At 47.0% G+C, this 26427-nt stretch overlaps 1 protein-coding gene across 2 annotated transcripts in view; it reads right to left on the bottom strand.

Annotated features, from left to right (window-relative positions):
- The window catches only part of LOC127191572 (protein FAM169B-like), a 102676-nt gene extending 76989 nt beyond the window's left edge, over positions 1 to 25687 (bottom strand). For both annotated transcript variants that reach the window (XM_051148719.1, XM_051148720.1), the window contains exons 1-2: positions 25520 to 25687; positions 2611 to 2741 (exon numbers count right to left, since the gene is read on the bottom strand). In XM_051148719.1, coding sequence (XP_051004676.1) covers positions 2611 to 2741; positions 25520 to 25550 — 162 coding nt within the window. In that variant the 5' untranslated portion in view covers positions 25551 to 25687. The remainder of the gene's footprint in view (positions 1 to 2610; positions 2742 to 25519) is intronic.
- Between the last annotated feature and the right edge of the window lie 740 nt (positions 25688 to 26427).

The raw sequence follows: 26427 nt of genomic DNA, 5'->3' as shown, positions 1-26427 counted from the left end.
AAAAAAAAAAAAAACTTTACAGCAGGCCACCACCATTACCAAGAACTGTTTCCCAGCAAATCCTAGGGCTGGCAAACATCTCAGTACTTCCCTGTTTTGGAGTGACTTTAATGAAAGGTCCTCAAGGTGCTCATCCTCAGGGGCCGCTGTTACAAGGCCATCAAACACCAAGTTACAGAAACATCACAGCAAACTGAAAAGATGCTTATTGTAGACACACTGTAGTCAGAGAGAAACCCTACCTAGGTTTTTGTTTTGTTTTGTTTTGTTTTGTTTTTTTTAAAGATTTGGTTCAGTTGGGCTTTGTGACACATACTTTTTTTTCTTAATTATTTATTTTATTTTTATTTTATGTTCATTGGTGTTTTGCCTGCATGTATGTCTGTGTAAGGGTGTCAGATCTTAGAGTTATAGACCGTTGTGAGCTGCCACGTGGGTGCTGGGAATTGAACCCTGGTCCTCTTGAAGAGCGGTCAGTGCTCTGAACTGCTGAGCCATCGCTCCAGGCCCCTCCCCAGGTTTTTAAAAGCAGGCAAACATCGCAGCATTCGGGAAGATGGCTCAGGAAGATTGCCAAGTTTGAAGGCAGCCTGGTGGGCTACACACCAAGACCCTGACTCAGGAAACACACACACACACACGTAGAAAATAAAAATCATAAAGAAGCACATCGACGTGTTTGCACAGCTAGCCACACACGGCTGCGCATCCTCTGCCCTTCACTCTCTGCCTCAAACATCATCATACAATGAACACACACTGTTTCACACCAGAGAACTCAGCAAGCGTTGTGTTTTAATACGACAGGGTGATGTCATGACTAGGAAAAAAGAAAAAAAAAAGGAGTTAACTGTGAACAGAAGAAAGTCAAGAAATCTTATCGCCTTCTTAGTCTGAGACTCTTTGGATACAAAAAGTCCCAGGTGATCCTGTGTAAACCGTGAGGAGGTTCAAGCCACTCTTGGTGAGCTCAATTCTGTGTGACAAATGGCAGGTCCCTGCCCCTGTCCCTGTTTTCTTACTCGATGCTAAAATAGCAGAGAACCAAATGATGTTGGTTTTGGTTTTGTTTGGGGGAGGGGTGTTTTGGTTTTGGCCTAATTTCCTTCTCTTTAGAAGAGGTGGAGGCAAGAAGTCCTCAATCATGTCGGCACGTGACAGCAAAACAACTGTTCTGCTTTCTGGTTTTGTTAGTAACATTGGCTTTATCCCGTCACTGAGCATACCACATGTTGGGATTTATTTTTAAGTTCTTCGTAAATATGAATGCAGCAGCAGCAGATAGTGGGAGCTGTGTCCTAAAGAACCTGTGGGCAGCTCTTGTTGCATCCCTCACGCTCCAGCTTGGCACCAGCACCCATCAGATCAGGTAGCATCCGATGGATGCCATGGGTCCTTCTGCTATAACACCACTAGGAGGCGCTAAAAGCACATGAGGATAGCAAACTCCCGCGGCAGCTCAACAACTTGAGGTCACCCACCAGAGGGGAGCTCTTCTAAGAGCGACTTTGCCTGTTAAACTCCCACTTCCAAACTCTCAAGGAAGCCACAGTTTGTAACTGCACAAGCCACCGTCTTCATTAGCTCTGGGACAAGAACTGTTTACCAGCTCTGCCGGCCAGATGACAGCTATTTCTGGCAGGAACAAAATCATCTACATCTAATGCAGATGTGGGTCCCGCCCAGGATTCCCACAGGGAGAAATACAGTCTTGGGGGTGCTCACCTTGTAAGCAGGAGGGCCTGAGTTTGTGTCCCCATAACACACATAAAAAGACAGGTGAAATCGACATAGCATTCTTGTAATCCCAACACTGGGGAGGCAGAGACAGGCAGATTCCCCCAGCTTGCTGGCCAGTCAGCCTAGCCTAATTATGCACCTCAAACCAGTGAGAGATCATGTCTTAAAATACAAGGTGGATTGCATCCTATGTACTATTGTATCCTGAAATTGTCCTTTGACTTCTACACATATGTGTACATATTGGCATGTTCATGTGGGTGCGTGCACACACACACACACACACACACACACACACACACACCAACACATATATAACACATTATTTTTAAGTTTTGCCACAATCCCAACAAATAAAAATTTCCAGGTCTCTGTGTCCCCTCCTTGCAGTACCTAGTCACAATATACAGAATCACATCACTACTGAAAATTACAGGTGGCGTAGCTTCATTCTAAGTCACATGTCAGAACTGAACCAAACCTTGGAGAGCAGAGATGAGCCACTCTCCTCGCTTTAAATGAAGAGACTGGGGTTCACCCAGGCATTACCTATAGCATCTCATTTAAGAGCCATGCCAGCACCAGGAGGTCAGTGACATTGGTGCCCTGAATTCGATGTGAGACCGTCAAGGCCAGAGAGAGGAAACACTTGCTTGAGTCCACAGAGCTCCCAAGTGGACACATGGGCTTCCCACAGGCTATCTGGCCCACAGCCTGCAACAACCAGACTCACACCAGTGAACGGTTCCTTCTTCATTCCCTCCGGAAGTTCCTTTTTGTTTGTTTGTTGGTCTTTGTTCTTCTAAATCTGACATCCCACTTTCTAAGTTAGACTGGACAGCATGTTCTTCCATGGAGAGTCAACCATACCTGTTCTCCAGTGGGAAGGGAGAAAACCTCTGTTGAAGTCTGGCCTCCATCCCTGAGCAAGTCATAGTAACCCTCCGCTGCAGTCTGATAGGCCTGGGGGTCATCCTCCAGGATGTCCACAGGGTAAACCTCTGTAGGAGAAAAAAGCAGGGATACAAATGGCTTTATTCTGTGCCTCAAAGGAAAGCTGATCATTTCTGTTTGGTGGTTGTTGTCATTTGTTGTTGTCATTTTTGTTGTTGTTTTGTTTTGTTTTTGAGAAAGGGTTTCTCTGTGTAGTCCTGGAACTTGCTCTGTAAACCAGGCTGGCCTCAAACTCAGAGATCCACCTGGCTCTAGCTCCCAGTGCTGGGATTAAAGGTGTATGCCATGGCAGCCCAGCTATTTCAAAGTTTGTGGGGGGGAGTTTTTGTGGGAGGGTGCTCAAGAATTCTCTTGTCCTGGTTGTCCTGGCCTCGCTTTGTAGACCAGGCTGGTCTCAAACTCACAGCAATCTTCCTGCCTCTGCCTCCTGAGTGCTGGGATTACAGGTGTGCCCCACCATGCCTGGCTCTATTTCAAGTTTTTAAAGGACTAGTTTGCTTTAGCAATCAATCATAGTCAGGGCTGGGGAGATGGGTCAGTTAATAAAGTGTTTCCCATGCAAACATTAGGACTTAACTTCCATCCCCAGACCCCACATTAAGACAAAAAAAAAAAAAAAATCTTGTAATCCAGGCCCTAGGGAGGTGGAGACAGACAGGGTGGAGAGTGGATGACAGCTGAAGTTTACCTCTGGCCTCCACATGCGTGTGCACACATATACACACACAAATACATACCTACATGGATCTGTACACACACATACAAGCACATAAAGGCAAAATAAATATATATATGTTCACCTATTCCCTCCCAGACTATTTTTTAAAACCCCAACCATACACTCAAGCAACTGAGTGACTTTGCATCCTTCATTGAGGTCCACTCAGGGGTGGTGAACATGAATAGGTCCCCTGAAGGCAGAGATCGACTGCCTGGAACTTCAGCACCTTTCTCACATGTGACTTAAGGTGCTCACTTGCCAGGTGACAGTCACTGTACAAGTCCCTAGGATCCTCCCCTCTGTCCCTGCCTGCCGCTGGGCTCTGGGAGTGTAGTAGCTCATGAGTGGGAGAGCACATGCCTACATCCCCTTTACAGGGAAACTAAGCTAAGGTATTCTGCAACCGTCCTCCAGCAGAAACAGATCCCTGCGAGAATACAAACTGGCAGCACCCAGCTCTTGGAAGCAGCAACGATGTTGCCTGCCTCTGGCTGACATCCAAGTGTACAGGGACTCAGAGCCTATTCTGCGGAGCGAACTCTCCCTCCTGCAGGCTACCCTGCCCTTTTCTTCCTCCTCCTTCCCTCCCCTTACCCACCTCTTCCTTGTCCCCCATCTCCTCTCTCACAGAGACAAATTGAGACTGTGCGGTCCAGGATTGAACCCTGTGACATCTCAGGTGCCCCATTCCTCTCTCTGGAGAGCCACTGAGAAAGCCACTTTGAGGCTCCAAAATGCTGTTGATAGCAAAGGGTTCAAGCCTTCAGTTCACTCAGCTTGTCCAAGAGGAATTTTTACCTCTGCCAATCAACTCCCAGTGGGAGACCTCAAAGGTGAGCAAGCTACCAAAAAAAACCAGTGGACAGGGACATGGTAGCATCCACTCAAACCCTCAGGCCCACTGTCCTGGGTGGAAATGCTGTGGATACGCATATTGCCCACAGCTGAGTGGAACCAGACAGCCTCCCTATAAGGAGGTTCTGAATCCATGGATCCCACCAACCACAGACTGAAAATGCTGAGGGATGGGGGTGGGGGAGGAGTGCATGGGACATGTACAGATGTCCTTATCACAGCTCCCTGGGGAGTGAAGTACACCGGCTTCTATGACATTTACTTGTGTTAGGAACTATAAGTCACCTTGAGACTGGGGTATCCAAAGGCTGTCTTTGTACCAGTCACCAATGGCACGCTGAGGGAAAACTGCATTCTTGTACTACTTGGCTATTTTTAAAACAGCATTTGAGTATAAAAGAACACACACATCGGGCGTGGTGGCGGCACACGCCTGTAATCCCAGCACCCGGGAGGCAGAGGCAGGCAAATCGCTGTGAGTCCTAGGCCAGCATGGTCTACAGAGCCAGTCTAGGACAGCCAAGGCTACACAGACAAACCCTGTCTCCAAAAAAAAAAAACAAAACCCAAACAACAACAACAATGCACACACTTACACACAAACACAACGTTCTCAGAAGAGCACTGTCAGAAATAATCAAAATAAAGACATCAAGGGTTGATGGTTTATTTGGTAGCAATGACTAAATGAATATAAAAGAAGCCAAGATCATCTGTTGGCGAAGAAGGCACATGCCCTCTACACACAAAAACACGTAATCGAGGAAGTCCAGGCTCCTCACAAACATGATCAGCAATGCCTTTAGCAATGTGTGGGCCTGCCGACTGTACGCCCAGGCAGGCCAGACCCTACGCCCAGGCAGGCCAGACCCTACGCCCAGGCAGGCCTGGCCTGCACCTTTACTGGGATTGTCAAGTTCTCCGCACAGAAGCTAGATGGATCCAAAGGACACCAAATCACCCAGAGACTATTTCTGTCACAGAGACAAACTCTGCCTACAATTGTCCTTGGGCCCGCCCCTCACTAAGACCAAGGCCCCAGCTTCCCAAAAGTGCCTCGGGCCTCAGCCTCTAACCACCATCCACACACAATCAACAGCGACAACCAACTTTTCTCTGGGTTCCAGTTGCCAAGGAGCAGGTGAGTGCCCACAGCTTTCTCTCGCTGTACACAGAGGAGGCAAACCAAGCAAGAGCTGAGGCCTGTCTGATTCCAAGCTCTGCAGAAAGCACTCAGATCAATCCAGCCCTGTGATGGAGCACCCAGTGGGTTACTACAGCCTCTCCTCTCAGATCTCTGCAATGCCACCCTCAAGGCTTACCAGATACTGGCAGCACTCCTGAGGAACCTTCTTTAAGCCTCATAAACTAAGATCAAGGACTCTATGACTCACTGAGGCCTGAGTTCAAATACTGCCTCAGCCTATGATAGGACCTGACGTGGCCTGGCCAACTTTCTGTCCTATAGGCATAATCCCTTCCAACGTGCCCCTCCACGTTGCCTTAGCTCAGTTGCCTCCTAACTCACACACGATAGCAGCTGGGGCTTGTGAAACATAAACTCCCGCTCCCCTCCTGGGCCCCACCACCCCCTACCGCAAAGACGTTCTTTTGCGTCTTTCCCATACGAAGCACTTAGGAAATGTGGGATCCTCCACCAAGCTTTCCGTTTAGCAGCTGTTTCGTGGACTTGGTCACGTGGCTTCCCATGGGTATGCAACAAGATCTAGTGAGCAGGCCAAGAAATTAAGAAAAGCTAGCAGGTGGGCTGCTTGGACCCTGGGTACCTGGGTACTCAGGCCACATTTGTCCCCATGGAGCTAGCTTCAGAATCGACCGCTTTCAAAATACCCACCCCCCCCCCCCGATCCCAAGACCGCTAACCTACAGTGCATGAAGAGACCAGATCTGGGCCTGTATTTTAGGAAGGATGGTCATCACATCTGGACCACCAATCCCCTTGTGAGGTGTGGATTGCAGAATTGACAAAGAACATTAGCAATCAGCCAGTGGAGAAGCTGACCTCTGCTGGTAGGGTTTGTTGGAAGAGGCACCTACCCACCTACCCACCCAAGGTCACCAGGCCAGAGACTAGGCGCTTGTCAAGAGTTGCCTGGCATGCCTTCCGGTTGTATGCGGTCAGGACAAATGTCATGAATGTGTTATGCCCTGTTCACACCATGAAACCATTTCCCCTGCGGGTTAAAACCCCCTCAAAGAACTCATAGGCAGTGCTCCCAAGACACTGGCTGTCCCCAGGAAAGAGCTACATGGTGCTTGACCTCCCCCCCACCAAAGGCCACAGGGGCAGATCTGTGGGGGTTTCTCAAGAACCTGATGCTTAGCTCGGCGGCGGTGGCCCACGCCTTTTATCCCAGCACTAGGGAGGCAGAGGCAGGTGGATTGCTGTGAGTTCGAGGGCCAGCCTGGTCTACAAAATGAGTCCAGGACAGCCAAGGCAACACAGAGAAACCCTGACTGGGGGGGGGGGGGGGGGAGGAGGAGAACCTAATGCTTGCTGGAATCAAGCAAGACATGACCCAGCATGATTAACTTGAGAGTGGGGGTTATTTTGTTTCCTGGGGGGGCAGCAAGGAACATAAATGAACCGCGAGAGGTCACAAGGCTGACTGCAGACTTCTATCTGTGGGGAAATCAGCAGGCAGAAAGACCACCTGGGGCACCCTGCAACCTGGGCCACAACACCCCATCCATCACACACACACACACACGCGCACGCGCGTACGTACACTTGAGGAAAACTCCACCACCTCCAAAACTCAACAGTTTCTCTCCTATACAGAAAATATTCAAGCTTACAGAAAACTAGGGAACGTGAAGATGAGGGTGGCGCAAGTTGAAGGGAGAGACATTCAAAACCAGACAGAAAAGAGGACTGCCCTCCTCCAAGCCAGGAGGAAACCTCCATGTCCCCAGCAGAGGCCTGGAAAATAAGCAAGTCCAGGTAGGTGGGGCCACACTTGATTCCGGTGGTGGAAGACAGGCCCCCTCCCCTGTGCCGTCCAGATGTGAGTCCCTAACAGGCCTTCGTGGCTTGAACCGAACAGGAAATATTTTTCCAAAAGCAAAAGAATGTAATCTCTACAGCATAAGACTAAATGCTTTTATTCAAAAGGCACACAGTTGAAATAACCAGCTGCAGACTGTAAAGAAATTGAAATTCCTGGATGAAACCCCATTTTATGATTTCACTTGAGTATATGCTGGCGGCCTCACCCTAAAAACAAAATAATGGTACACCTCAAAGTATTTCTCCGGGGAAAATATAGAAAAGGCTCCAGATCTCCTAAACTTGAGTTCCAAGGGCCCAGCATCTGGGTGAGGCAGCCGCCAGTCAATCCAGAAAGGTCTAATGATGAGATAGTCCCCCAGAAGTTTGGGATCCTTTGAATGTGAGCAGCAATGCCAGTTAACACAGACTTGAGGGGGGGGGCTCAAAGATCTGCCCTTAATCATACACTCAGCATACCGTTTGCACAAGACTCTCGCCTCACACTCCCTTGCAGTAAAGATCAGGAAAAGTCTTTCATTTTGGCAAAGCACCATTTTTCTAAGATGACACTATTATCCTGAGAAACTTGAAGAGAAATATTTCAAATTTTACTAGTCCCAGTCTTACAAACTTGGCTTTAATAAAAGCCACTACCTGGCAGTAACCACCGGGCATTACGTCATTGGAAAAGCTGGCTGTAGTCACTCTGGGTTTTTTTGTCTTTTTTTTTTTAGTAACGTGGGTTGTTGTTCCTCAATTACAGTAAGAACAATTCTTGCTCCCGATAATGTGGAAAAAAAATTCAAGGACACAAGACTAAACTCCACTCTCATTTTCTATGAACTAGAGTGGGTAACACTGATTGAAATTTTGTCTTGTATGTTTGTTTCCTGTATTTTTTTTTCCGTGTGGGTGACTTTTTTGTTGTTTTTGTTCACAAGTGAATTTTCTTCTAAAAATGAAACTATTCTAGAAGAAATCCTTATTAGAGAAAAAAAAAATCTACTACTAAGGAAGGCAAAAGACCAACTCTTAGCCAGGCGTGGTGGCGCACACCTTTAATCCCAGCCCTTGGGAGGCAGAGGCAGGTGGATCGCTGTGAGTTCGAGGCCAACCTGGTCTACAAAGTGAGTTTAGGAAAGCCAAGGCTACACAGAGAAACCCTGTCTCGAAAAAAGAAAACAAAAACAAAAAAGACCAACTCTTGAGGCTAGAGAGATGGCTCATTGATTAAGAGCACTGGCTGTTCTTCCAAAGGTCCTGAGTTTGATTCCCAGCACCCATGTGGTGGCTCACAACCATCTATAATGGGATCTGAAACCCTCTTCTGTCATGCAGGCTTACATGCAAATAGAGCACTCATATAAATACAATACATATATATATTTGCTTGTTTGTTCAGAATAGGGTTTCTCTGTATATCTTTGGCTGTCCTGGACTCACTTTGTAGACCAGGCTGGCCTCAAACTCAGAGATCCACCTGCCTCTGCCTCTGTCTCCCAAAGTACTGGGATTAAAGGCGGTGCACCACCACGCCCGGCCATAAATAAATCTTTAAAAAAAAAAATTTAAAATGACCAATTCTGGGCTTAGAGTAAAGGCTAGTTTCTCATCAGACATGGGAGGACAACAGAAAACTCTAGAAGCAAGCAGCAAGACAGCTTGTTTGTTTCTGCAAACACACTGAAGAAGGAGAATATCTCTAAAATCCCCAGCGTGCTCAGAATTCAAAAGCTACCCTATTAGGATCCCCTGTTTGACCAGAAGCACATGTAGTTGGTTCAAAACATCCCAGTCCCTAGGGCTGGGCCTGTAAAGTGGATGAGGTTTAAGAAAATGAATTCACAACTGCAGACTGAGAACCTCCAAAGAACTCATCAAAGGATGCCTCATGAGAGCTGGAGAGGACTGAGCCATTAAGACCACCAGCTGCTCTTCCAGAAGACCTGGGTTTGGTTCCCAGCACCTACCTGGAGGTTCACAACCATCTGTAATTCCAATTATGGGAGATCCAACACATTCTTCTGGCCTACATATGGTACATAGACATCTATGTAGACAAAACACACTTATGCATTTAAATAAATAAATCCTTAAAAGGGGGAGGGCTATTTGTTTGTTTGGTTTGGTTTTTTGAGACAGGGTTTCTCTATGTAGTCTTGGCTGTCCTGGACCAGCCTGGCCTTGGAACTCACAGAGATCCACCTGCCTCTGCCTCTGCTGAGATTACAGGTGTGCGCCACCATGCCCAGCTGAGTAGGACTATTTTTAACTTGATAATTATATTTCATTTTTATCTTGTTATTTGTTTGTTTGCTTGTTATTGGTGCTAGAGACCGAACCCATGGTCTTGCACAAGCTAAACACACACACACACACACACACACACACACACACACACACACACACACTGTTGCTAAGCTATGGCTGCTGCACAATAGTCTTAATAAAAAAGAATAAAATAAAATCCAGGCATGGTGGCACAAGCCTTTTTAGTTCTAGCACTTGAGAAGCAAAGGCATGTGGATCTCTGTGAGTTTAAGGCCAACCTGGTCCACAAAGTGAGTTCAGGACAGCCAAGGCTTCACAGAGAAGCCCTGTCTAGAAAAACCAAATAAACAAATAGAATAGAATAAAATAGCCAGGTACAGTATTAAACATCTTTAGTCCCAGCACTTGGGAAACAGAGGCAAGAGGACCTCTGTGAGTTTGAGGCCAACCTGGTCTATATGCCAAGTTCCAGGACAGTCATGGATTCATAGTGAGACCTTGTCTAAAAAAAAAAAAAAAAAAAGCCGGGCGTGCTGGCGTACGCCTTTAATCCCAGCACTCTAAAGGCAGAGGCAGGCGGATCTACAAAGCGAGTCCGGGACAGCCAAAGCTAACACAGAGAGACCCTGTCTCAAAAAAAAAAAAAAAAAGAAAAGAAAAAAAAGAAAAGAAAAAAAATTTTAATTAAAAATTAAAAGAAGGTACCAGGAATGGTGTGAAGTTAAAAGAGTGCTTGCAACGCATGCACTAAGTCCTGGGTTCAACCCCAGCACTGCAGAAAAGCAGATATAACTGATCACATCTGTAACCTCAGCACTCAGGAGGCAGAGGCCGGAGGATCAGAAATTCTGTAACATCCTCCACTACTTTAAAAATCCAAACTGTGATTTAAGAACGAAAGAAAGCTGACAAGATGGCTCAGTGTGTCAAAGGCCATTTTTGATAGGTCAGGGTAAACTGAGGCAGGGCATACAGTCAGCAACTGATCACTCAGCAGACTCAGCCAGTGGAGTCGGGGGAGATAGAAACACATACACAGGTGGATGAAGTAAGCTGTAACAACTTTATTTTTTTCCTCCCACAGCTTATATAGCCCAGAAAAATCTTTCAAGCAGTATAAAAGTTACAAGGGAGGCTGGGCGTGGTGGCTCATGTCTGTAATCCCAGCACTCTGGGAGGCAGAGGCAAGCAGATTGCTGTGAGTTCAAGGACAGCCTGGTCTACAAAGTAAGTCCAGACAGCCAAGGCTACACAGAGAAACCCTGTATCAAAAAACCAGAAGGAAAGAAAGAAAGAGAGTTATTCCCAAGAATCCACATACATACATAACTAAGCAACTTGTTATAGATTAACAAAGTATAAGCAGCAAGCAAGCAAACAAGGTAATTTTCTCTGCCATTTTCTCTTCATTGGTAGGCTACAATTTGTAGTTACAGAGAAAGGATCAATTCTTTTACTATTTGTCTTAAACAGTGATCTTATAAAAATCTTAAAAGAATCACAAATCTAAACTTGTATATAAAGAAGTAATCAGTCATTCCTACTTTAAATCCTCAAGGTGCACATCTACTCATTAACAATTTTTTGGGACTATTTATTTATTCACTTTACATCCCGATTGCGGCCTCCTCCCTCATTAATAACTTTTTATTAAATCATATCAGGAATCTGAGGGTAAAAACGGGTACAAGAAATTAACCACTACCTTGATCACCAGCCCAGCGTTAGCAAGAGAGTCACATCGGCCAGTGCCAGTCAGGCTGCCATTGCTCTTCTTCCTTGGCCTCAAGAAAATCCCTAGACTGTGCCTTTCTGGGGCTGGAGAGATGGCTCAGAGGTCTTCCCAAGGTCCTGAGTTCAATTCCCGGGAAACAAAATGGTGGCTCACAATGAGATATGGTGCCCTCTTCTGGCATGCAGGTGTACATGCAGACTGAGCACTGTATATGTAATAAAGAAATCTTTTAAAAAAAATTTTTTTAATCATGTGCCTTTCTGAACTCCAAATTGTTCCCTAAGATTTTATTTATTTATCTATTTATTTATGTATTATGTAACAATGTTCTGCCTACCTGTGGGCAGAGTTCCTTGAGTTCTAAAGCCCTTTGTTCCTCTCGCAGGGACCTTGACACCAATGCACATAGGCACTGCCACAAAGCCTCATATATCCTGAGTCAACCCCACGACCCCATGGTGGGAGGAATGAACCAACTCTTAAAAGTTGTCCCCTGACCTCCATGGGTGCACTGTGGCATACATGTACATGCATGTGCACACACATATATGTACACACAAATGCAATTTTGATTTTGTTTTGTTTCTTTTTTTTTTTTTTCTTGAGACAAGGTTTCTCTGTGTAGCCTTGGCTGTCCTGGACTCGCTTTGCAGACCAGGCTGGCCTCAAACTCACAGTGATCTGCCTGCCTTGGCCTCCTAAATACTGGGATTAAAGGCGTGAGCCATCACACCTAGCCAAATGCAATTTTTTTTTTTTTTAAAGAAAAGGAAAAAATGACTCTCACTCACTGAGGAATCATGTGAGGCAGCACCATGGATTCCTCAGACACCTCAAGAATTAAGGTCTGTGTGCACACCCCCACCTATTTCCTGGCCCATGACTCATTGTCCCTGACACACGTTGTGGGACACGAGCTCCGTGGATCTGCTTAAGATACACTAGTGATAGACAGATGAAGATTTCTGGTGCCAGCAAGTTTAGAAAAGGTGACCCAATATGACTCTAAGCTCATGACTGAGGGGAGTTCCATCAACAACTAAGTACTTTTAGAAATTTTGTAGCAGGCCAGGAGGTGGTGGCACGTGCCTTTAGTCGCAGCACTCAGGGAGGCAGAACTAGGGAGATCGCTATGAGTTCAAGGCCTGCCTGATCTACAGTTTGAGTTCCAGGTCAGCCATGGCTACACAGTGAAACCTTGTGTCAAATTTTGAAAGGGGGGGGACTAGAGAGATGGCTCAGTGGTTAAAAGCACTGACTGCTCTTCCAGAGGTCCTGAGTTCAATTCCCAGCAACCATATGGTGGCTCACAACCATCTAGTATGTGATCTGATGCCCTCTTCTGGCCTACAGGTGTACATGCAGATGGAGCACTGTGTACATAATAATAAAAAACAAAATAAAAAATGAGAGAGAGAGAGAGAACTTTATAGCAAGAGAAGTTGTTTCACCCAGATTTATTTCCCAAACCTAATTAACAAGGGACCCTGGACCCAGAGCATTACTTGCCAGATAACAAAACATACCTCGAAGAGCAGTGTGTGGAAATACTGTGAGAGCAGAAAGACCTGTCCCTCCTAGAGAGACAGTAAGCAGGCAAGAGTCTGGAGTTCAAGGTCAGACGATGAAGAACCTGCCAGCAGGAAAGGCACCCACGGTACTATAGAACATCTCTTTCCAATAAAGTAGAGAACAGAAGGTGAGGCCAACAAACACTTGGATATTTTTGTTGTTTTTGAAAAGCATCTGATTGCCAAAATATTCTTAGCAAAGACTTTTTTTTTTTTTAAGTTGGAAGACAGAATGTAGAATATGTTAGAATTTTCTGAGCAGATGAGCAGAACTGTCAGGGAGTGAGGAAGCACTGCTGAAGGTCTGCAGGTGGCTGGCAGTGGAGGTTTTACCCACCCCCACCCCCGTGATTGACAGGCTGCCTGTTGCTCTCTTATCGCTTGGTTAATATTGGCCAACTTGCAACTTGTCAATGCAACTTGTCAATGCTTCGGCTGAGAAGAAGATGGTAAAATATGCAGATGACTTTGTGACACCCACACAAATGTTTTTTTCCATAGTCCTGGTTTTGCTTCTTAATGAAGTAAGCAATATAAAAACCACCTTTGTGACAGGAGAGGGTTCTCCATGGTTAGCAGGTAGTATTTGCTAATATGAGGAAACAAGGGCTTGGGCAACTTCATCATGGATGTTGAGTACAGAAATATAGGATTTCTAATCCTAACTTTCTTGTAGATAACTTTAGACTCAGCCATTGCTGGGGTCCTCTAAATCTTGCTACCTTGCATGGTAGTTCTGATATAGCCAGGCGTGGTGGGTCTCTGTGAGTTCAAGGCCAGCCTGCTCTACAAAGGAGTAGAGCCAGGGCTGTTACACAGAGAAACCCTGTCTTGAAATGCCCCCCACCCCTCAAAAAAAGAGAAAAGAATGTTTCCGTTCCTAAATACTGTGTGTGTGGCGGGGGGGGGGGGCGACTCTGACCTTCATATCTGCCATAGCATGCATGCACTGGTCACATAACAGGGTAGCAGTGTTAGTAAGCAGTGTTGGTGTAAGTTTGTGTGGGTGCACACTTAGCTGCCAGAGGAGGACAGAAGACAAGGCGCCCCGCTCTCTTCATTCTCCGCCCTATTTCAGCCTCTCACTGAATCTGAAGCCAGGCAGATGGGCAGCAGCCATTCAGAACCCGTGTCTGCACCCTACAGAGCTGAGATCACAGGCGAGGGCGTGGCCACGTTCAGCTCTTACTTGGATGCTGGGATTCTGACTTCAGCTCTTCATTGAGCCTGTGCAGCAAGCGCTCTTTCCCTACAAGCCTTCTCTCCAGCTCCTAATCACTTTTAGTACGAATGTCTCTGGCCTTGTAATCTGAATATGGGGGCCTTTTATTTTTGGGCAAACGTGTAACTGCATGGCTTACTATGCCTGCCCTAGCTCTGAATGACACAGAGACCTATTATATTTATTGTAAGTGTAGGGCACTATAGCTGGGCAGCCACTCAGCTGTTCTAACCCACAAATACTAGCCTGTTACCTGCCATCTTCCTCCACCTCTGTCACCTGCTTCTTCATCTGTGCCCCATAGTGACTCCTGACTCTTCTCTCTTCCCACCTGAGACACTCCCCCTCGCCCTCTCCTCTCCTGCCCAGCTACTGGATAGTATCTCTTTAACCAATCAGAAGGTGATGGAGAAAAATGTTTACAAAATACTAAGGCAGGAGATGCTTCATGATCATGACAATAGCAGAGTCCGGCCCGTACTCAACTCTCTGGGTATATAAATCAGCATTTGAATGTGCAAGGATCATCTTTACAGAGTGCACAACAGCAGTCCAACACAAATGAGCAGCAGAAAACTATTTTTTTTTTCCTTGAATCATTCAGAAGTATATAAGATGGACCAGCAAGACTCAGCAGGTCAAAGCGCTTGCTGAGAAAGCTTGGTGACCCGAGTTCGAGTTCTGGATCTAACTCTTAGAAGTCGTCCTCTGACCTTCAAGCATGTGCTCCGGCATGTACACACTGGCACTCACAAACATAATACAAACACACACACACACACACACACACACACACACACACACACACACACAAAACACTTTCTAAAAGATCTGAGTTGAGACTATAGCATTCTGTTCCATTAGCAGTCAAGAAATTGTCCTATTCAGAGACATATCTGGAGTCCCAGGTAAGGGGGACAGAGAGCAGGAAATAGCATCTCCAATAACTGCTTCCACATGCATGGTGACCAGAGTCTTCACCTCCACACAGCTGCTACAAGTTCAGGGTCCTCAACCCCTTGAGACCTGGAGCCACTCCATCCCAGGCGGTCATCTATGAGGTTACCATTTGTCTGAGTTTTACTGGGAAGCAAAATGGAGTCTCTCTAGGTCACACTCTCTCCCTCTCTCTCTCTCTCTCCCTCCTTCCCTCCCTCTCCCACTCTCTCTCTCTCTCTCCCCCTCTTCCACACACATGCACATAGGACAAGACCAAAACCCGAGTCTTAACATCCTGAGTTTAATTGCTGAGAATGTATGGAAATGCCTGACTATCAGTAGGACTGAGCGCTGCAGTCCTGAAGCAGCAGGTGAAGGAACCCTGTAGTGGGACAACTGCCCAGCATGGAACTTGAGTGCCACATACCACACAGAGCCCAAAGGACAAAGAAAAATACGCTCTCACCACTGCGATGCACTCACTATACGCCACTGGATGACAGTCTGCAGACCCAACCACACATCATAGCTGTTTACAGACGTCACAAACTTCTATACAAAACTCACAGCCCCATGTGTTTACCTGCTGTATTTCAAACAACAGAACTTCTGAAGAGGAAAGGGGGGGGCAGTTTCTAAGCCAGGCATGGTGGCACACGCCTGTAATCCTAGCACCGGGAAGGCAGAGGCACATGGATTGCTGTGAGTTCGTGGCCAGCCTGGTCTACAAAGTGAGTCCAGGACAGCCAAGGCTACACAGAGAGACCCTACTGCAGAAAAACAAACCAAAAACAAAAAAAAACAAAAAACAAAAAAGGGTTTCTAGCCCACATTATAAGCTCTATGAAAAGCAACAAATGGAACTGAGGGACCCCAAGGCCTCAGTGAGGCAGCCCACTGCTTAAACAATTAGGCTTATCCTTCAGATACGCAGCACCCAAGGATGGGTGGGGTGCAACTGGCTCACCTGACCTACATGAGGACTTGCCGCTTCTCAACAACTGGAAATGCATCGTTATAACTGCCTTTTGGAGAGTGCTAGACTCCTGTGTCTAAAATAAGACCACAAAGTCAAATGGAGCAGAATGCTGGTATTTGCATCGAGCTCGGTACCCACTCAGTGCTAATGCGACGAAATAGACAAGAAATGTGATAGTCTGGGTTTGGTGGATAAATGGTATTTCTAAGCTGGGAGAAGAATTGAGGGGCAAAGTAATGAAGTGTTTTCATGTGAAAACGCACCTTGAAACCGCACACTTGCAGTGACAGCCTGTATGAAATGTACATCAACCCCACAGAGCAATAAAGCAGTGCACTGACCCTGTTTCCAGATGAGGGAACAGAGATTTTGTTTTGTTTTGTTTTTACAAGACAGGGTATCTCTGTGTAGCCACAGTTGTCCTGGACTCGCTTTGTAGACCAGGCTGGCCTTGAACTCAGAGATCCGCCTGCCTCTGCCTCCGAGTGCCGGGATTACAGGCGTGTGACACTGCACGCAGCTAAGATTTACCATTCAACCACTTGTAAATGTACAGTTGTGCGACATTAAACACCTTCGTATCACCATGCAGCCATCACTACCCCAGCACTTCCCCATCCTCTCAGACTGAAAGAGCACCCTCCCCGTTCTGGACATTTCTCTAGCACCCTGCAGCCATTTCCTGCCTCCAGCTCCGTGAGCTTGGCTGCATAGGGTACGTCCTCTGAGTGAACTCACGCTGTCTTTTCTCTTTGCTACTGACTCATTTCACTGAGCATAATGCCTTCAGAGTCCATCCACATTGAAGCCTATGTCTTCTTTCAAGGCTGAACAACAGCCCATTGTCGACAATGTTTTGTCTACAAAGCGCACTTCGGTTGCACCCACCTCTTACATACTATGAGAGATGCTGCTTGGATATTCAGATACTGTTCAAGTTCCTGCTTGCGGTCCTCCAGCCTGTACAAAACCAGAAGAGGAATGACTGGGCCGTATGGTAATTTTGTTTAATTATTTCTAGAACTTGCATACCAATTTTTTTTTTCCTCCCTTCCTTTCCGGGAGCAGTAGTGGAGCCTGAACCAAGGCCTCAGGCATCCTAAGCATCACTGTGCCCCTGCCCTCTCCGTACCACCCGGTGTACTGTAATATTTTACACTCCCATCAACAAGACGCAAGGGTTCCAATTTCCCCACTTCCTCAGCAGCACTTGCATTTTCTCGTCTGCTGATGGTTTACGTTGCCACCCAGTGGGGCTGAGGTGCTAGCATCCTGTGGTTTCCATTTGTGCTTTCTGGATATGGACCATCTTTTCACAAGCTCACGAGTACATCTTCTTGGAGGCGGGGGAATGTCCTCTCAGGTCCTTTGCCAATATATTCTTAGTGCTTGACATCAACTTTGGAAAGTTTGCGAGAACTGGAAAGAGAGAAACTTGCTGTGTGGAGTATTTAATGTTTCATCTAGACAGAGCCCACTGTGGTGAGGGACTGAGTCAGAGGCATTTCAAAGAGTTCAGGCAAGCACAACCAGCCTAGACTAGAGATGGCAGTGAAGGTGGCATGAGAGAGGACAGACGTGAGCCCAAGTTTTGGCAAGATGACGTACTCGTCATTGTTGGCCTCCTTCCAAATAGGCCTATGAAATTCACCTGGCAGCTTTCAACTACGATGGTTTCATGAACTAAATCTGGCAGCAATCGAAGCCTATTATGATTCTAGCATTACCAGAGAGTTAAGGAACATGCCAACAGAAGAATAAGATGTACATTCCTCTAAAACATTAAATATTTTACAAGATATCATAACTTTTATAAATAAAAAAGTGTGAAAACCTTCAAAAGGATGGCTTTCAATAAGGTGCATTGAAAACTGGTGAGAGCTAAGTCTGACCTTCCTCAATATTCAGCTACATGTGTGTCTGGGCTAAGGATAAGGGTCCCAGGCTCGAGGTCATTTGAACCTGACCCATAAAATCTCCAAGCTCCTGAGCATGGTGCTGCACGTCTTTAATGCCATCACTCAAGAGGCAAAGGCAGACTGACCTCATGAATTTGAGGCCTTTTTTTTCTCCCCCTGAGGCAGGGTTTCTCTGTGTAGCCTTGGCTGTCCAGGACTCGCTTTATAGGCTAGGCTGGCCTGGAACTCACAGCGATCCACTTGCCTCTGCCTCCTGAGTGCTGGGATTAAAGGTGTGCGCCACCACTTTTATGATTAATATATAAAGCAGTAAGATAAGGTAATTAAGGTACCAGGCAGCAGATATGTTGTAGAGGATTTTATTAAATGAGCATGGGGGGAGAAGGAAAGGGGGAAGGGTACCCCAGAGAGAGAGAGAGAGAGAGACAGGAAAAGTAAGAAGAGAGTAGAGAGGAAGAGGAAGTAGAGAGGAGAGAGAGCCACCAGGAGGGTCTACTCTTTTATAGGAGCCCTAACAACCGTGCCTGGTGAATTTGAGACCTTCCTGGTCTTACAAGTCCCAAGCCAGTCAGGGCTACCTAATGAAACCCTGCCTCAGAAACAAAATAAACAAATTAAAAAGACTAAGGGGGGAAAAAAAGTCCCTGAACACAGGGTGAAACAAACCACCATTAAAGACCCAAAAAGACTGTACAAACTGAAATCATGCAATATAGGAGATGCTGGTAGTAAACGTGCTCGGTAAACATTTAAATTAAGGATAAAAGGGGCCATGGCTTTTCACATCAACCAGTAAGATCTGAGGAGGAAAGGAAAGTAGAATGTCTAGGAAGGAAAGGAATGAATTAGCTCAGACAGTGACCCAGAGCACAGCACAGACAGGCAGACAGACAGACAGACACAGCCGGTAAAGCTGGAAAGGAGGTAAGGAGTAAAGGACCAAAATACAAGATGCTCTCACCATCTAATTAAAGTTCCAAAAGGAGGAAAATTAGGAAGAATCAAAATGTGAGGAGACTGTAGATGAGTTGCCAAGAGACACCTAATCTCTGATTCTGTGATCTTAACCAATACCCCAAGGAAATTCCCATCTACACACACTGGTTAAAGTGCAAAACAGCATGCGCACGCGCGCACACACACACACACCTGAAAGCATCCAGGAAAAAAGGACAGATCTTTCCACTTGGCCCCTAATAAGTGGACAGCTGCCTTCTGCACATAACTATGGATGGCAGGAGACAATGGAAAGTGTGTGTGTGTGTGTGTGTGTATTTTTTTGGTTTTTGGTTCTTGGAGACAGGGTCTTTCCGTGTTAGCCTTGGCTGTCCTAGACTCACTCTGTAGACCAGGTTGGCCTTGAACTCACAGCAATCCACCTGCCTCTGCCTCCCAAGTGCTGAGGAAAGTCATTCTTTTTGTGTGTGTGTGTGTGTGTGAGCTAAAGGATAATAATAAACATCCTCCATCTAGAAAAAGCAACTCCCAAGACAATGGATGAAATAAATATCTAGAAACATATCATCTGGGAGCTTGCTATGATCAGACCTCGCACACAATTAGTTCTTAGGCACATCAGTATAGAGGAAATTGGCCTCCGGAAGAAAAGACTGGTCAAGAAAAGATGAGCACAAGAAAACAATAATAAACGTGGATAGCGTCTAAGCCAATGTTGACCATAAAACATAAAACATTTCATTTAAGAAGCAAGCTGGGTGTAGTATCATACGCCTTTAATCCCAGCACTCCAGAGGCAGAGGCAGGAGGATTGCTGTGAGTTCGAGGCCAGCCTGGTCTACAAAATGAGTCCAGGACAGCCAAGGCTACACAGAGAAACCCTGTCTGGGGGGCGGGGGGCAAGAGCAGCTAGGCATGGTGGTACACGCCTGTAATCCCAGCACTCCGGAGGCAGAGGCAGGTGGAGCTATATGAGTTTGAGATCAGCCTGATTTACAAAGTGAGTCCAGGACAGCCAAGGCTACAGAGAGATGCCCTGTCTCAAAAAACCAAAAAAAAAAAAAAAGTAAGAAGTTTAATGGAACTTAAAGCACAGTATAATAATGGTAAGTGTATTTGGTATTCTTCTCGTGGCTGTGACAAAAATATCTGGAAAAAGAAACTTACAGAATTTATTTTGGTTCACAGTCTGAGGACAAGTCCCATCCAGGAGAGGAGGAAGGCATGGCTACCAGAACACTGCTACGGTGGCAGGTCACACTGCACCCACAGTTAGCAAAGAGATGGATGCTGGCACTGAACTCAGCTTCGCTTTCTGTTTCAGCCTAAGCTCCCGGTCTGTAGGATGGCACCACCCACACGCAGGGTATGTCTGCTCTTCAGTGCGGCCTCTCTGGAAACAGCCTTACAGACATGTTCAGAGACCTGTATCCTAGGTGACGCTAAATCTAGTCAGGTTGACAATGACTATGAAGCATCACGGTATGTGAGCTGGAGAGGAGACAATAGAAGAGAGAACGTCTGAAGGCCCTTAACTTATGCCAGGGGAAGTTAAAATTTGACTAATCACAGAATAAATTAATTAAATATGAATATTAAAACTTCTAAGCTAGTGCTGAAAAGAAGAGAAACATGGGTGATTAGATTCTAGAATAGAAAAGAATCACGTTGGTGCAAGGACGGAGGCAGCACCATTTAATATAAAAAGGGGGTAAAAGATTATAAAAATGGGCTGGGCGTGGTGGTGCACGCCTTTAATCCCAGCACGGAAGGCAGAGGCAGGCGGATCTCTGTGAGTTCAAGGCCAGCCTGGTCTACAATGGGAGTCCAGGACAGCCAAGGATAAACAGAGAAACCCTGTCTCGAAAAACAAAAAAAAAAAAAAAAGATTATAAAAATGACCTGCCTATCATTATGTGTAACTGTGATTAAAAGCAGATAAATATTAACAAATAACTAGGTTTTTATTGGGAAAATCATAAGTTGTATTTTATAGACAATTTTTAAAATATTTTCATTTAATATTCATGGATTACAGAGGAAAAGACAATGTCGCCCCCCCCTCCTTTTTTTTAAACAGGGTCCCGTATATCCCAGCCTGGCTGCAAGCTTGTTATGGAGGTGATTGGTGATCCCCTCACTTCCTCCAGATCATGGGGACTGAACCCTGGGGCTGGTGCATGTTGGGCAAGCATTCTACCAACTGAGCTACATACCCACCCACCTGCCTCTTTGTGTGTGTGTGTGTGTGTGTGTGTGTGTGTGTGTGTGTGTGTGTAGGAGGCTCTGTCCAAATGTGGGTAGCACACATGTATAACACAATCAGTCGCAAGAAAACGTGAAAGTCAAGTGAACAGTCAAGCCGTTATAACACGCACACAGATGTGACACCCATGTACTCCAAAGCATCCACCAAGGGACAGAAGACCAGAGCACGCCTGGGTGGCGCACTGTACTGCGTGAGCAGCTTTATGCAATGGTGAAGACACCACAGTGCTAACCTCTCAAGTGCTTACAGCTGAGTGGAATGTCCAGGGATTATGAGCGTTTGCTTCAGCAAAGGCACTGAGAAATGAACACGGCTTTCTCCATTAGTGGAATTTTTCAAGTCCGTGGTTGCAGACTTGGTTTCCAAGAACAACACATTTATCTTAATTTCAGCAAGCCAAGCTGTCTAGCTGGAGACACGGCGTCCTTCTCTGGCAAAACACACACACACACACACACACACACACACACACACACACACACACACGGCAGAAAGATCTCAGCTCCATAGTGCTCATTCTAGTGGCTGTTCTGTCTTGATGACACAAACACCTATGACAAATCTGTATGTCCTAAGAACCAGTAGGCACTGGTTTAATCTGTTTTCTCTTAGAAGAGTGAGGCCACACACAGGTTACCGATACTGAATGACTGGACGCAGTGGTTTGAATGTGAGAGGGTTTTAGAAACCAGGGAAAGATGGGCGTGGTGAGGTATGCCTGTAATCCCAGCACTCTAGAGGCAGGGACAGGAGGACTGCCTGGTCTACATAGTGAGTCTAGGACAGCCAAGGCTACACAAAGAAACCCTTTCTCAAAAAAACGAAAGAAAGAAAGAAAAAAGAAACCAGCAGGACAACAGGTGGGGATACACCTGCTTTATTCCTATTTAAACAGACCTTAAAGGATCTTAAATTTGCAAGGCTTAGTAGGGTCTTGCATTCAAGCTAGCTGATCACTCACTGACTCTGGAATGTCAAACCCCTAACCCACGATGAGCCATGTAGGCAGCCTAGATTTGTCTGGTTTGGTTTGGTTTGGTTTGGTTTGGTTTGGGGAGGTGGCGGTTCTGGGAGGCAGTCTCCCTATGCAGCCCAGACTGACCTTGACCCTATAATTCTCCAGCTTCAGTTTGCAGGGCACTGGGATTACAGGTGGGCACAGCATTTCAGAACCACAACTGCCCCTTCCCGATTAACCATAGTCTGAGGCGCAGCCCTTCAGCTGCTACCCACGGTCACTGAACTGCAATTGCATCGCCGGCACTAACCTTACAAGGCAGACTGCCCTCTGACCAAGAGCTTTAATTTTTGCCACAAACCCTTTTTACTCCACCACAAAGCCCATTCGTGTCCATCCCGGAGAGCTCCCCAGAGCTGCGCAACAAATAACCTTAGAAGAGCCAGGAGCTAGTGAGGACCAGTCAGCCTTTTGTCCCACTGCTCAGTCTGAGTCCTGACCACCTGGTCTATCCACCCCATCCGACTAATCCACAACAGGAGGCCAGCCTCACGAAAATGTCACTTCCGGTTTAGAGCAGAAGTCTAGTGGGGAGCAAGCAAGAACTGGCTATGATTAAGATACCACAGTGCACCAAGAGCAACAGAGAGGAAAATATACAGATACTCAGCCACTGGGAGAGCCTGACCCTCCTGGAGGTCAGGTTACCCAGAACTTTGGCCAGGGCACTCTGCCCAAAGCACTGCAAGCCTGCTACACCTAAAGGCAAGAGCCTCCCTCTGAGCAAACTGCAGAGCCAAGGAGGGCTTCTGCGGGACTGCGGGCGTGCCTAACAGGAATGGATTCCTACACTCCCTCTCAGAGGGCCCGGGGCTCTAAAATCCGCGGGGGGTCCTGCTTTCACTGCGACAAAGGTCTGAGTGGGTGGGTAGGAAGCAACCGACAACCTTCTCAGCCAAGTAGACTTCTAAACACTGCCCTCCACTTCTTCCCCCTTTCCCTTTCCTTTCTCAGAGGAAGCCCCAGTGAGGCTCTCCCAGGGCAGCTGAAAGCAAAGCTCCTGTTTCCCCAGATCCACAGCCCCCTCCAAAGACACAAGACACTCAGTCACCATGGACCACAAGCTCCAAACTAATTAGTGGCGGCATGATTTAAGTTGAGCCCATCTCTGAAACACCTTTATGAACTGCTCTACATGGTCCTCTCCTCTCTCTCTCTCTCTCTCTCTCTCTCTCTCTCTCTCTCTCTCTCTCTCTGTCTGTCTGTCTCTCTCTCTCTCTCTCTCTCTCTCTCTCTCTCTCTCTCTCTCCAGGGGAGAATTTCCACTGTGAGGAAATCCACTGCCCATTGGATTCCTCCCCCACCCCCACCCCCCGCTGTCTGCAAATGATCAGAAAACCCCACCTTCCGAAAGGCAAAATAAATGGCTTTCTCTATGTTCGCTATAAATATGACTTGGGGCCCAGCGGTGACTTCCCATGTACACAGGGCCTCAACTAATCCTTAGGAGGCAGCTCAGTCCTTAGTTCATAGCTGAGGGAAGACGGTCAAGGTAAAAGATGCTGGTGGGTAACAGGGCCAGGCTGTGTCTGCCTTTCTCCTTTCTCTCTACTGAAATGACAGCAACAGATGGCCCAGTGGAACCTAAGAAGGTTTTCGGCATCAGGGAAATTAAAAACATGTAAAGGGTGGGGGTAGTGGGCATGGGGGGGGTGCTTGAGGCGCATCAGTATGTATTATTGTGCGGTGCCCCCAAATCCCCTTTGGATGGTACTGCTCCAAACCAAACCTACTGGGGGCCCCTCATGCAAGCACAGAGCACAGGTGCAGAAGGACTGCCACGTGTCCTTTCTCGTTTTTTTTTTTCAGCATCGAAGCTAAGTAGGGGCTGGCATGTCGCCCTCACCTGAAAGCATAATTTTTCCTTTCATGCTTCCCCTAAAAAAGAAAGGGATTCCCCAGTAGACGAGATTTGCTCAAGCTGTTCCTGGGACCAGCTATCAAAAGCTCAGGCAACAGTTCAACTACGCAAGCCTCCGACCCATTAGGATCTAACACACGTGGAAACGATAAATGTGAGACTCCTGCGTGTCACGTGAGCCATCAGCGCCCAGCAAAGCCGCAGCCAAGGTCGAAGAGAGCACAGGAAAAATCCATAAGCTGTTTTGGGCCAACTACTCTTTTCCAGAAGACAAAATTACTATTCTTTTTCCCATTAAAACGCAGTGGGGCCGAAAGGGGGAAAGATGTCTGAAATGGGGGTGGGGGTTAGGGAGAAGCCCTCTCACTCTAGATCTTCCCACCCCTCCACCTCCCCCCCCCCCTTCCAGGAGAGGACGGAGGCCTGTGCATGGACAAGGGAGTGTAATAAGAGAAGCCTGTGCTTACTAAGCCCTGGGGGCTTCTTTCTGTTTTGTAGAGGAGGGAAATAGATCAAAAACAGCAAGCCCCCCCCACCCCCTTACTCTAGTCTTCTGACAGTAAACAGGAAACAGCACTTACTACCCAAGCCTTTAACACTTTCTAGAAAAAAAACGTACAAAACTAAAACAAAAGAGGAACACCTCCCTTTCCAAAATTAAAGACAAAAATCTTTCTTAATCTCTAGAGCTACTAAAATTTTACTAATCCATATAATTATGATAGCTACATAGTCTCACCTGAAAAGGGGGAGGGGGTGTGTGAGACTCAATTGCAACGTTTAACGTAGGTCATAAGGGCGCTTGGCTACCCGCCCCGGCCATGATTTACTTTACTGAGCTGTAGAGAAGGTAGACTGTGTGCCGCGTGACTGCCGATGGGACAGAGCCTGTGATCAGGACTCACAAAGGCCTGGATTGGCATCACCGGAGACCTCAGAGGTAGCCGGCTCAAGGAAGTGTCTTCAAATCCAGGCTCCACTGAAAGCTCACTGGAGCCGGAAAAGAGACGGACACGGAGAGTGGGCTCCTGCTACACCTCTCCCCTCAGCCCAGGCCCCATCCGGGTCCCCCTAGTTAGGAAGTGAGACCGAGCGAGCTGCTGTGCGGAACTCTTCCCCGCCGTGAGGTTTCCATTTTCCAGATGGCTACTGGGAATCTAGCACCTCGGAGCTCGTCCCCCAGTCTGGCCAGCAAGCCCAAGTCCAAAATCTCCACGGCGGGGGTTGAGGGTTGTGGGGAGGGGGCAAGGGGAGGGAGAGGGACCCAAACCAGTGCCCTCAAGGGTTTCAAGCCTGGAGGTTCCTCCTCCAGCTCCCGCTGGGCCCGGGACTTAGGTGGTGCCGAGGAAGAGTGGAAGCAGCGAGGCTGTCAGCTCCGCACCGCACCCCAAGCTGCGGTGGGGACAGGTGTGCGGCGCTCTGCCCGCTTGTGTCCCCCAGCCGCCATGCGTCCTTCGCTCTGGCTTGGCTACACAGGGTGCTCGGCTCCGCTTACCTGTGGCTCCGCACATGGCCTTAGGCTTCATGCTCCCGCTCTGCAAATACCGCGTATGCCACCCAGTCAGCCTCTACCTCCCTATACCCCCACCTCCAAGGCCACCACCCTTCTACCTCCGGCTCCCCAGGGGCAGTCCCGCCCCTGCCATCTCCCCAGGGGCTTTCTCTTTCACACTCCTAACCTCCAGTCTGCCCGGGGCTTTTTATTATCTTTCTCCCGTAGGACCTCCGCCCAGTAGTGTTTATTCACCAAACCTTGACTCCACAAGGTTTAGTCCACAAAAAGAACGTTTTTTTAGTCCAAAGTTAGTTGTTTGTTGTCGAGATGCCATACCGTACATGCACCCTTCTCCCCAGGGCCCCTAGGCCTCTACTGGACAGATTTTCCACCAGGGTCTTTTCTATTTCTATGTGCAAAAACATCAATTGCATTAACCCTTTTCAAAAACTTTGCATAGCTGAAAAATAGCTAAAATGTAATAAGCGCACACCTGGATACAGAGCCCCCAGGAATCTTTTCTGCCCGTTTCAATGTCTTTCCAACAGTCACCTGGAAACTGTAACGTGCCACAATTTTATTAAATGGTCACACACAGGCGCTCATTTGACAGAGCAAAATTCAACGTCAACAATTTTCCCCCCAGTATACTCAGCTGTTTCAAAACAGTCTTTGGGAGGCAGCAGGGTGTGAATGATTTCAAATTCACCTTTCAACCTATTATGGTGGAGACACTCCTAAAGTCTCAACTACTGGGAAGGCTGAGGGGGGGGGAGAAGGCGTGAGCCTATTGGTTGGAGGAGACTCTGAAAGTGGCATGGGGCAAGAGTGACTGAAGACACAACACAATTGCACACTTTAGATAGCAGCCTAGAACAATTTTTTTTGTAATTATTTTTATTTGATGA

This window comes from Acomys russatus, chromosome 7 (assembly GCF_903995435.1).
Source record: "Acomys russatus chromosome 7, mAcoRus1.1, whole genome shotgun sequence".
NCBI classification, from domain to species: Eukaryota; Metazoa; Chordata; class Mammalia; order Rodentia; family Muridae; genus Acomys; species Acomys russatus.
Note: the sequence above shows the minus strand (reverse complement) of the source record. Positions and strands in the feature narration are given on the sequence as shown.